Source organism: Lingula anatina, chromosome 7, assembly GCF_051362555.1.
Source record: "Lingula anatina isolate TDL-2025a chromosome 7, LinAna3.0, whole genome shotgun sequence".
In the NCBI taxonomy this organism is placed as follows: Eukaryota; Metazoa; Brachiopoda; class Lingulata; order Lingulida; family Lingulidae; genus Lingula; species Lingula anatina.
This window is the reverse complement of record NC_141773.1, coordinates 5,161,080-5,173,344: the sequence shown is the minus strand read 5'-3', so window position 1 is coordinate 5,173,344 and position 12,265 is coordinate 5,161,080. Positions and strand designations below refer to the sequence as shown.

General features: G+C 36.2%; 1 protein-coding gene across 1 annotated transcript; it reads left to right on the top strand.

Annotated features, from left to right (window-relative positions):
* The first annotated feature begins 1,968 nt into the window (after positions 1–1,968).
* Positions 1,969–4,121, top strand: LOC147760657 (uncharacterized). Its single transcript, XM_087016482.1, has 3 exons — positions 1,969–2,084; positions 2,690–2,831; positions 3,848–4,121. Exons 1-3 carry the CDS (start codon positions 2,015–2,017, stop codon positions 3,975–3,977), a joined length of 342 nt encoding a protein of 113 aa, XP_086872608.1. The 5' UTR covers positions 1,969–2,014; the 3' UTR covers positions 3,978–4,121.
* The last annotated feature ends 8,144 nt before the right edge of the window (positions 4,122–12,265 follow it).

The window sequence follows — 12,265 nt, the reverse complement described above, 5'->3', positions numbered from 1 at the left end:
TCCAAGAGCAAAAATAACTAAACCTTTTAATTTAAATTAGAAAAAAAAAAACAAAAAAAACAAGTGCTGTTCACACAAAAAGCTGAAGATGTAGTTCTTCGATATTTATCGTTAGAATTATTTTCTGCGCTTAATTGCATTAGTTGTCTTTTGAAAATATTATATTTATGCAACGCAATTCATCATTCAACCCTATTGTTTGGTAAAGGCATAAATTTTGTATTAACAGAAAGCCATACTGTGCTTAATTAGCAATTTATTTTTATGCTTAAAATAAAATCTTTTTTATTGGGCTACTTTTTTACTTACTTTTGTGAAGAAAATTCATAAATTATTTTGCAGTGAATGGGAACATAAAATTCATTGGGTAGTAATTGCAAAAGTGCACGTTATCCATCTGGATGGAGTATTTTGTGGCATTATGATTGCATTCGTGACATTGAAGAAACTGAAAAACTCTCTAAAACAAAACACATACTAAGAATAAAATCATATGTTAAGAGAACCTAGCTACGGAAAATTGAATCGGTTAAATCGATTGTTAGAATTGTGTCTGCATTGAGTAAAATAGGAATGAAAACCTAAAAATGATCTAGCTACGGGATTGTGAATCAGGCTAATAAAATGACATAAGAAGTTTATATTGTGTTTGTTATGCTTACGGACGAAGCAAAATGTTCCAATCAAAGTCAATCACAACTCTGCATTTCTCCTTCATAAAATTATTTGTTCTGAATTGATATGCAAATCTATTTGAGTATAGTTAAATAAAATTAAATTGAAATTTTATGTATATATATATGCGTTTATGCCCATAAAATATTTTATCTTTTACTAATACCAACAGAGTTGATCTTTATTTAGCTTCAAAATCTACTCCGGTGAGGTACATGTATAGTATTATTATTTTAATTTAAAACAGGACATGAGACGTTTAGTTGCATATTATTGATAGATAATCATATTCCTGGAGTAAAATATAAATCCTGCAACCTGTTTTCAATCAAGATATTTTAATGGTTGAAAAAGACCCAGTGTGATAATGAATAGAAATGATGCACTGCTAATACTCAAATTTATATGTCCTCTTTTAAATGATAATAATAATGTTATATGGAGAGTTATGAAGCTGAAGTTCACGAATTTTGACTTTATTGTGAGTGCTCATATTAGATAAAATCTAGATGACAACACTGGTGAACCTAATTAAATCAAACTGTTTATCATTACATTGCAAACCCTCAGATGTTTACGTCTTTCGTGCGTCGTGCAAGAAATTTTATATACCCTTAATTGTTTACATAGGAAAACCAAAGAATCATGATACAATAATATATACAAAACAAAAACTATGAACTAACGGCATGATACAAACAGTCTGTCAATGGACCAATATTTTAGGCAAATAAGACTTTTATCCTGTTCTTCATGTACGAACTTTATTACTAAACGTGTTAAATACATCTCCCCTTTCACAAGTTAGTTTTATTTCAGCATTTTCCACCGTTCTTTCGCCAAATTACCCCATTGCACCTGATATATAGTGAAGCCATACTCCATAAGATTGATCTTGTAAAAAAATAATGTTTATATGTAAGCTTTTCAGAGGAGAATATACATGTACTTTCACTTCTGATACACATATAGTGATACAACGTATGACTTCTATTAAGTCAAGGCTGAGATATGTAAATCAGAACTGCGTGTTGTTCAATGGAACTTGATTTTGCTTCCTCGCGTGTCTGAACCTGTCTGTTATATATGTGAACTTGTTACTCTGCCAGGGCATTGCAGAATACGGCTGTACACCTTTGTTTAGAAGAGGACGAGACAAATGTCAATCAAAACACGGTGTTATTCGTTGGGACTTGATTGGACCTCCCCGCACGATGGAAACTACATGAAACTTGATAAACTGCCAAGACATTTATAAACATAAGACTGCGCAACTATAAAAGGACATGGGCGCCACAGTTCGTTCAGTCGGTCGCCTGTTCAGACTGAGGACAAGAAGATGACCCCCAGAGTTCTCCTTGGTTGCTTTTTGGCTGTTCTGCTACTTCCAGATTTAATTGATGCCAGGTGTAAGTACAGTTTTAAAATCTGTAAGAAGTCGGTATCGTTCTCGACTGTTTTTTAATTCCATCTGTTAAAGTACAACCAGACTGCGGGTGAGACAAGTGCGAATAAAAAACTATATATATATATATATATATATATATATATATATATATATATATATATATATATATATATATATATATATATATAGTACTAGTAATTAAATTTACCTTTATAATATGCACTCAGTGGCTAATGTTTTTGTGGTGATGTTTTCGGATGGTTTTGAAAACGATTGATAAATTCTTAACATTTTTCGCTGATAACCAGAGCAGAATGGGAACTGTTTTATATTAAACTGAAAAAAAAGATAAATAAACAAGAAAATTACTCCGTTTAATATAAATCTTTACTAGATAGAATAAGACAATTAAGGATGTATTTGAAGGGAGTAGACACGTACAAGAACCAGTTTCAATTTACCGAGCTTAGACCTGAATGATGAAACAAACTTCTGAGTCATGACATAATTTTATTCTGATATAACAACACTTATAGAAATATGTTCATACAGACCCAGAACGTTTAAAATATGGAGGATACACAAATATGTGTTTTCATGTTACAGGTGTATCGGGAGTAATGTCCAGCGATTACTGTAAGAGAGGCAGTAGCCAAAGGTGTCAGAGCCAAGTGAAGTATATGCGTTTCGATGAACCGTTCATTAGGACTCCAAACGTTATGGTGACAATATCGAAATTTGATATTTGGTAAGACACAACATTGACCCTTTTACTGTGACGATATCACCATTGTTTGATTCTGTGTAGAATATCCCGCGCATAAAAAACTTGCTTCTATGGATCAATATAATTTCTTTTCTGAGATATTAACTGAGACTGCGTCATTTAGTTTGGAAAGAAAAGAGCCATAGGGACCATTCCCAGACCCTATCGTACTAACTGTGGATCGATCGCAGGGCCAAATTCACTTCTGGTATGGGGCGAACGGTATTTCCCGTTCGGCTCTGTGTTCACTGCATTCTAGAAAAAAGTGCGCTTCACCTTCTATTGAGCCGCAGTGGGGGCATATCCTTTTGTCTTTGCTTTTGTATATCGCCCTTGTTCAATTTCTAATTCATGATCACTGATCCTCATTTTTGCCACGAATTTTTTTAGCTAAAGGAACATTGAGTTTTAGATAAGGTTCAGCCTCACAAGTTTTTTTACTTTTTCCATATGTTCTGAGTTTCTTTTTTCTCCTTTCTGCAATTCTTCCCAAAAATTTAACTGTATTTTTTTTGTTATTTCTTCCTTTAGATATTGGGTGCCTGTGGATTTTAGTATGGGTGTTGTTATTTGGGTGGAATTATTCTTTGGTAGATTTTCACCTGTCCAACCAAACTGGGCCTTCTCAATTTTCAGGCGATCTGTTACCCAGTTTGCACTAATTTATTTCAGAACTTTACTTAACACTGGTGTTAGAGGAATTGGTCTAAGTTGTGCTTCTATTCTCTAAGGCAGATTTTTTTTGAAGAAGAAGGCCTATCCCTTTTAGAGCGTCGCCTTTGCAAAGCCTTAAGTTTTTTTACGAAGTCAAAACACATTGTATGCAGCTTGACAAAAAAAAAAAAAAAAAAAAAAAAGCTTAGCAAAAAAGGAAATCTTTGTTATCAGAAAGTGTTTTTTCTTTCTTTCTGTTGAGTAAAGATGGAATTGTGCTTTGGATGCATATACATGTAGTATGTAGTCTTTTTTATTGCTATTTTTATTCTTATCACTTTCAGGAATGGCGAAAATAGTACCGTGGCTACATACGCCTCCGACATCAGCCCTCACGGCGTCAATGTGAACATGAAAAGCTGGAGCAGCACCCATATGTACTCTATCACTGTCTCCTGGATGGCATGTCTCTAAACCTTTTGGAATACACACGCATGCTTAAATTGAAAACAGTGACACAGCGTAAAACAGTCATATGGCCAACTTCATTGTTTCGATTTTTGATATATACCTAATAAAAGCATGCACCTCCACGATTTGTGTCAAATAGATTTATTCGAAAACAATTTAATGGTATAAGGAGGGAGGTGTCACATGTGTAAGGGGTTCTTTTAGTAGCAACGATAAACAACTGCAACAGCAACAACAACAACAACAATAATAATAATAATAATAATGATACTAAATGTTTTTACCGCGCACTTAATAGCTTGTGCATCTCAAAGCACTAGTACTAAAATTTAATTTCTATAAACTTCTTTTACTGGAAGATACATGTAGTATAAAATCTGACACATCCAGAGCAAAAATACCTAATCCTTAATTGAAAAAAAAAATGAAGTGCTGCTCACACAAAAAATAAAGATGTAGTTCTTCGGTATTAATCGTTAGGGTTATTTTCTGCGCTTAATTGCATTAGCTCTCCTTTGAAAATATTCTATTTAAACAACACAATTCATCTTTGACCGCCATCGTTTGGTGAAGGTATACATTTTGTATTAACAGAAAGCCATACTCTGCTAAATTAACAATTTATTTCATGCTAAAATATTTAAAAGAATGTTTTGCTGGGTTACTATTTGACTTACTTCTGCGAAGAAAATTCATAAATTGTGTAAAAAATTCGACAATGTTTGCAGTGAATGGGAATACAGGTCAAATTAGGCACCGCTGCACTGGTGCGCACTTGACTTAGCATCACCTGTGTTAAGGCCACTAATAGTAAAAGGACAAAAGTCATAGAAACAAAGCTCTGGGCTTATAAGTTTTTATAAAAAATTAAAACAAACTTCCCAAAAGGCCAATTAAAGACGGGGATTAAGTACAGTGTCCAACGGATGACGCTCTGGCGCCAATTTGAGGGGAAAAATGCCGTTTTCGGTATTGGGATTTTCTCTATAACCAAGACAGCTATTCAAGTGATTCAAAAGGCCTCATAAAGCTGGGTGAAAGCACTACAGCGGGGTACCAGGGAATTGTCTTAAACTATTTACTTTTGATTTTATCATCTTTTACGTTAAATCAGCCCATATTTCAATGGGTTATTCACTTCAAAAGGCGATAACTTTCAAACAAACAATTTCCTCTTAAACCCCTGATATCATGCTGTAGTCCACATTCCTAACAACAATAGGTGCAACTTTTGTAACGATCGGTTGCTCAGATAGTGAGATATACTTGGCAGCGATTCACTTATCTCGTCAATATAGAAAGCTGTTAAAACAGCCAAAAACGTTCACAGGTTGGTTAACAGGGCTTATTAGTCAAATGCTTAGCTGGCAAATTTACCTGTTATCGGTTATACGCTCAGATGGAACCATTGCTTATTGTCATCTAAAAATATTTTGTTTGGGTGCTTTGAAGGGGCAGAAAATCGTGCTTTTGTTACATTTTCCGACCACTCGTTAGGCATGTAAGCGTGCCGCCATTTTGATTGACAGCTCTGGAGAGGGCCCTAGCCTAGTGATGCCCCGTAGGGTGTCAAGGATATGTAGAAGGAAGCGCTAACAAAGGCGATTACGTTTAACCGCAATTAAGAGGTGTGAAGTTGCATTTGAACGTTTCAATGGCTCTTCCTCGGCAATCGAGTAATTTTACCTGAGAGATTCCTTCTTTGTTATCGGCAAAGTGATCAGATAAAACTGTGTCGAGAGCAAGTGTCCGTCACTTGTGTTAATACGAGTTTTTTGACGGGTAACGCTGCAGGATTATTTTGCACGACACTTGGTAATCGTCAGATCAACGGAAAAATCCAGTGATTACTTCATAGCGGTATTTCTCAAAATGCCAGCTAAGATAAAGGGGAGACGCTCAGCTGCACAAGATTCAGCGGTAAAAGTGGCTGAGAGAAGGCTTTTGAATAAATATTTTATTTTTACACACAGGACACTAAGACCCTATTTGCTTTTTACCTGCTAGTCTTGACTATTTTCGGGGTCTTTTTGTGATTTTCATTTTTGGATACATTTTGAACTCTTTCTTCCCGCTTGATCAGTGATTTTGAAATTGTTTTTCTCCAAACATCGCAAAATGCAAAGCCGCTAACATGTGTTTTTATTTTTATTGTTTTAATCATGCTGTCAACCCTTGCTTGGATTTCTCTCGTTTGGCCATTCACATCACAATTTTTCGCGTGTCTCTCAAGCTCCATGATATCATATCTTGGAGAATAAAATTTTATTTTGTCAACATTAGATTTACCTTTTGCAAACGGCGACCAACAATCATTTCCGGTTTCGTAACGTGTCGCAGATACGCTCGCCGATATATATCGCAAAAATTAAGAGCTAGGCTAAAAGTATCCTTTTTAGCGTTTTTTTAAAATTTATTTATCGATTTTTCTTTCATTTGTCAATTAATTTAGGCGATTCGATTAATTCTTTCACCCATTTATTAGATATACAGAAATCAGTTATCCGAATGAACAAATAGGGCCGGTTTTCCCCAACCGCCACGCATAGGCCCTACTCTCTTTCAAAATTTTCTTTCTTTCCTCTGGAAATGGACTTTTAACACGAACTTTTCTCTTCCCCATAGTGTACTAGCTAGACTTCTTCGCTGCTAAGCTGATGTAAGACTTATGACCTATTACCGCACACGTAATCGGCTTATAACTCATTAACTGTGCTCCGACCCCCTCATGGCAACGGCCCTTAGTAACAGAGGCGTGGCTTAGTTGTCAGCCTGACTGGGGCGCGTGCCGGTTGAAAAACTCATCAAAAGACACATTTTGCGATGCAAATTCATAAAAATTATTACATCCAACGTTAGATACTTTTTTGATTAATATAAACACACAAAAAACTTAAAAACATGATTTTAAGCGTATTTAACCCTATCACCGGCCTTAAATGTTAAAATGGAAAACTTCAACAGTGTACCGCAGAGGTCGTGATGAGGAATATCACAGAAGAGAAATGCTTTTGCACAGCTCCACAGACGTATCTTTGAGAAAAATCATATAAAAGGAATGTTACTGCACTGCTGGTAGTTTGAGGCATATCAAAAATGGAATGATTGCTAAATTTAATATTTGTCATGATATTAATAATTTTGGGGGAACCTGAATTTATAAAGATTAATCAGTAGGTAACCTCATTTCATTTATTTAGTCTACACGTCAACGATAAAAAGACTGTCGATTAATTTGCTTTTATCCTTTAAACTGACGTCGCATTCTCTTAATTCTCGTAACAAATAATGCATCCATTCCTTTTCAACAACTGGAGTCCTGAAAATTAAATAAAACAAATGTCAGAGTTCCAGTACAGTTGATCGTTTTGCTAGATAGTCTTGCTATCAAATTACATGCATTAAGCGGAGTGTTAAAAAGTGAAAGCTTATATTACATAGCTCAAAACAAACATTTTGTTTACCTCGCTTTTGAAGACAACGACGTGAGTTTGCTGGCCATCGCCTGGTGTGGCAGAGCTGCCCTGAACACATGCGTCTGATACATACAACAGATAAAACAGTATGAGAAAAATATGGTTAACATTACCCTTTGTGCCTCCGTACCATTTGCTTATTGACAAACAATACATTCAAACACATCAAGTTTACATTTTATTTAAAGGGTATTTGTGCAATCCATGTGAGGCCATTTATATACCTATACCCATTGTAGCCTCAATCATCCTGAGATTTAACTGCTCGTTTTTCTGGAAAAGACTAAAACTTTAACATCATTCATGGTTTTTGAAACGCCTTAATTGGAACGTAAAAACACTTTGTTGAAGTGAAGACTTGGATTAAATGGCTCAAAACACACTTTTTTGTTTTCTTCGCTTTTGATGAATACGATGTCAGCTTGGCGTGGCTAGACTGTCTTGAACACGTGTGCCTGAAACTTACAACAGATAAAACAAAATAAGAAAAAGTTGATGAACACTACCCTTTGAGTCTTTATACCATTAACAACATTTGCTAATTGAAATCACACGCACGCACGCACGCATTCACGCACATCTGTGAAGGGTTTTAATTATTGTGCATTCCTACTGCATTTATAAACGCATTTCCCTGCATATTTAGAATAAACTTTCTTATATTTTTTGGTGTGTGCACTTATATGTTAATCAGCACATACGGAATTACAGTTACTTTGTCATGTCTGTCCTTCGTTGGCTATGTTTTCATTTTATATCAATACTTGCAAACAAGATCTAAATCTTTAAACCTCAATTGTTAATTTTCTTACTCTTGGCTCCTTTTGTTTTCATTTCTCTTCTTCATTTTGAATTGTCATCAAATTTTGAGTATTTATATAATACTAAAGTAACGGACGATTTACGCGTGCTTTATTGCATTGGAGAAACATTGTGACCTAGCTGTTTATCAATGCTTCAGTTGAGCCAGCGCTCTGAGATTTTAATTCTTAAATACGAATTTGGCTCATTACTGACATTGACATATATAAGGCGGTTAATATATATATATGGCTCAACAACAACAGGCCTACCCAACTACCAGACTCGGCACATAAGGACCCTGAATTAACCGGTATATCGGACCACACTACCCGTTTTCAAGGTGTGTGTCAGATCGCATTTCGGAGTATCAGTCAGAACACCGACAGGATGAGCCCATGCTCGGCTGTCACTTTGAATGGATATATATATATATAGTAAACGATTGTCGTAAAATCGCCATATGATTTTAAAGCCGGGTGCATTAATTTGAAAACCACCTAGAACAACCTTAGACTGCCACATTAATCTGATACAGTGCAAAAAAAAAATTGGTTAAAGCATTCAAACCGAATGTCGTAAAGTCCCCATATACCCCCATAGAGACAATAAAATAGAGTACTCTAAAGTAAATTTGTTCAGGGGTGTGATACCCCGAAATGCGATCTGACACACACCTTGAAAACGGGTAGTGTGGTCCGATATACCGGTTAATTCAGGATCCTTATGCGCCGAGTCTGGTAGTTGGGTAGGCCTGCACAGCACATGATATCCACGTGAGGAGAGCACTTGTCTAGAGCTGCCTGAACAAGATGGAGAAATTTGAAGGTCTAGCGCATGGACCACAAACGCAAGCATCGAGTGTTGTTTCCACAGTCAACTGCGTGCTTCTGTGGATGAGCCATTTAGTTTTGTCATTTCAGTGCCATTATATTTGTGTCTTAGGTCTTAACTTTGGTCTTCTTAAATAACGACAAATAAACGGAAGAATTTAGAAAACCTTTTTACTCAAAGAATAATATGGCTAATTTATGTATCTCTTACCTTTTAATTACTTTTTTATCATTTTCAGACTAAACTTTGTACTAATTTTAAATTTAATATGTAATAGTTATTGTAAGCAGAGCTAAGATGTATGTGTAGCGCCGCTAGCGCGTTTTCAAGACTTACATCATTATTATTATTATTATTATTATTATTATTATTATTCTTTTTCAATAGATTAACTTGCACATGGGATTACACAAGGAATGTTCACGTTTATCATCATGCATATGAATTTTGCTGTCTTGAAGCTTATTAGAGGCTGATAGTATTTACCAATGACAGGCATCCTTACATTAATACAGGGCATGCCGTATAAATAAGGCACGCTTCGCACATTTCTTTTATTTAGCGCATTAAGAACTACTGTTACATCGAAAGCCATGGTGTTTTACATTATTCCCATTTGCATTATGCAACTATCAATGTTTCAAATTAACAATTTGTTTGGTGAAAATCCTATTTCGCGGCGAGTGGGAAAAATTCAAGTCCTCTCCACTTGTCACTTCAACCTAACGAGGCAATGGTACGACCAGGTGACTGCAACATTAGGAATGCCAGTCAACAGTGTAGAAGTCGCCCTGAAAACGATGGACTCATCGTGTCTCTTTGATTACAACAATATGTTGGACACGAGGCGCAGGAGTATTGTTTTAATGGGCGTTGAACGAGAAAATTGCACTCAGCTGACGAACAGCGCAAAAAGAAGTACATTTGTTGACTTTAGGAAAACGGTGGACGGTTTGATACAAGATGGACTGGAGCGCGTGTCTCAAATCGTTTACGAAACCGATAATGAGAAGATAAATATTTCAAGTCATCTCCATAACCTTACTCAAAGTGAAAACTTTACCGCTACGGGCACAGCTACCGAAAGCACGCGTTTGTGCATCAAAGCATCGCCACAAATGCAAGAGGTTCATGTTAATCAGGATTTTTCTTCATCAGATTTGAAAACCGCTATCAAAGATAGGTATTTCTATTGCTCACCGAGGGTTTCAAGCGGAATGACAGACAGTTTTCGATTGGCTGACGTTTGGTTCTCTAACAGTACATATTCTGAATACTGCGGGATAGTCGAGATGTCAGAGGAGCTTTTTGTGGCTACTGTGCTACACGGAGTGAACGAAGAACAATGTTTGTCCGGAAATAAACTAGGAGATGAAAAAACAACTATTGAGTTGTATCTTTGCATCCGATCAGACTTTCAGAATTTATCAAGAGATTTTGGTATAAATCGCGAAGAAGTTCTTTCCTGTCCTTTCCGACCGGGTGAAGTTCCGGCGGACGTTTTAAATAATACGCAGGAATTAGCAAAGCGCGTATGTCCAATGGACGTGGATAAAATCAAACCGCGCGCCCTGGAAATGGTAATAAAAACAAATCCACTAGAATGCATCAGCTGGTTGACCAAAAGATTCCATTGGGACCAAGAAAAATTAGCCAGGATGTTAAATGTATATATATATACTGTTTACGCTCTTTTCCCGCTGTCCCTTTCCAGCAACATTATCCTCGTTGTTGTTGTTCTGGTCGGTGATAGGAAACTCAAATCTAGATCAGAAACCAAGTCCTTCTTGACTTGCACTCTTGGCATAGCGCACTGTCTTCGGGCGTTGAGTGAGGTAGTGCTGGCGATAGTGAACAATTCTAACCAGACTGATAATTTATACTCGCTAAAACTTGCCGTCTGCAACTTGGTAGCCATTTCTGATATTTTCACGTCAGACTGGGCCGCAGTTGTCATCTTCGTCATAACACTTGACAGGTTTCTTTTCGTCTGTTTTCCCTTCAAGACCAGTTTCATATGCGCAAGGAAGACTTTTTTCAAAGCGGTAAGTATTTGAAGTACAGGTACATGTACCAGTAATGATATCTTAGCTTTGTCATTTAGTGATTTTACCTGAAGGTGCCAATTTGTCTTTGAATCCGTCTAACCCTTTTGGGTTGCCAGATTTATTATTATTATTATTATAACGTTTAGGGGACACTTTTATAAATTAGTGTTTTTTTATAATAAAGTCTCTTTGGAGTACCGGTATGTACCATCAGTCATGTTAGATATGGTGTCCTTAATAAAAAATAAATGTTTAAAACGATTGACAGCTGTGAGGTGATTATTTGTAAGAAAAATCACATGTTATAGAGGGTACCGGAGGAGACAGGATTGTGCCGGAAGTGACGTGTAGTGATGTAAGACGTGAAGCTGAGTGGTAATTTTTTAGCTGGAGGTGAACGGGAGTGAAGATGTGGGCTCAGAGAAAAAAGCATTTTTTCCAACAATATAGTGAAATAACATTTTTTCTTTTGGTATTTTTGGGAGAAAATACTTATACTTGTAGACATAAAAGGTACATGATATGAAAACATGTTACGATACATGAAGGTGCAAAATCGTGCTTAATTTGCAGTCAATTTGTTTTGAAATATATGCTGCAGCGACCGACAGCGCGATAAATAGCGTCAAGGGAAAAGAATTCCCGCAAGGCTGTTAATCGTTGTCATGTGGACTTTTTGCATGTATGTAATCTGATATGCCATATCTAATTGTTTTGGGTGTTTGTGGTATGTGCCGCAATTATAACGATGTTTTAGAGTACTTGAAGGACCCTGTGAAAACCAGGAAGTAGTTAGCAGTACCAAAAGAAAAATAAATGTTATCTCACTTTCTTGTTGGAAAACTGCTTTTTTTCTCTGAACCCACGTCTTCATTCCCGTTCACCTCCAGATAAAAATGACCACTCAGGTTCACGTCTTACACCATTTGACGTCACACTTCCGGCACATTACTGTCCCCTCTGGTACCCTCTATTGAAGGTGGGAAAACTTTTTGACCAACAGTGTAAGTTGATAAATTATTTTCTTTTAACATTGCACAACATCAACCTACAAGCAATGATTTTACTGAATAGCATATAACTACCAGCTCCCATAATGCTACTAGAAATTTTATAATATTATGAACCAATT

What these genes read in the sequence shown, in the direction of transcription:
- LOC147760657 (XM_087016482.1), top strand. Translation starts at nt 2,015, where the DNA reads ATGACCCCCAGAGTTCTCCTTGGTTGCTTTTTGGCTGTTCTGCTACTT. An exon ending in AGATTTAATTGATGCCAGGT is followed by an intron (nt 2,085 to 2,689) that starts GTAAGTACAGTT and finishes TTCATGTTACAG; the next exon opens with GTGTATCGGGAGTAATGTCC. An exon ending in ATATCGAAATTTGATATTTG is followed by an intron (nt 2,832 to 3,847) that starts GTAAGACACAAC and finishes TATCACTTTCAG; the next exon opens with GAATGGCGAAAATAGTACCG.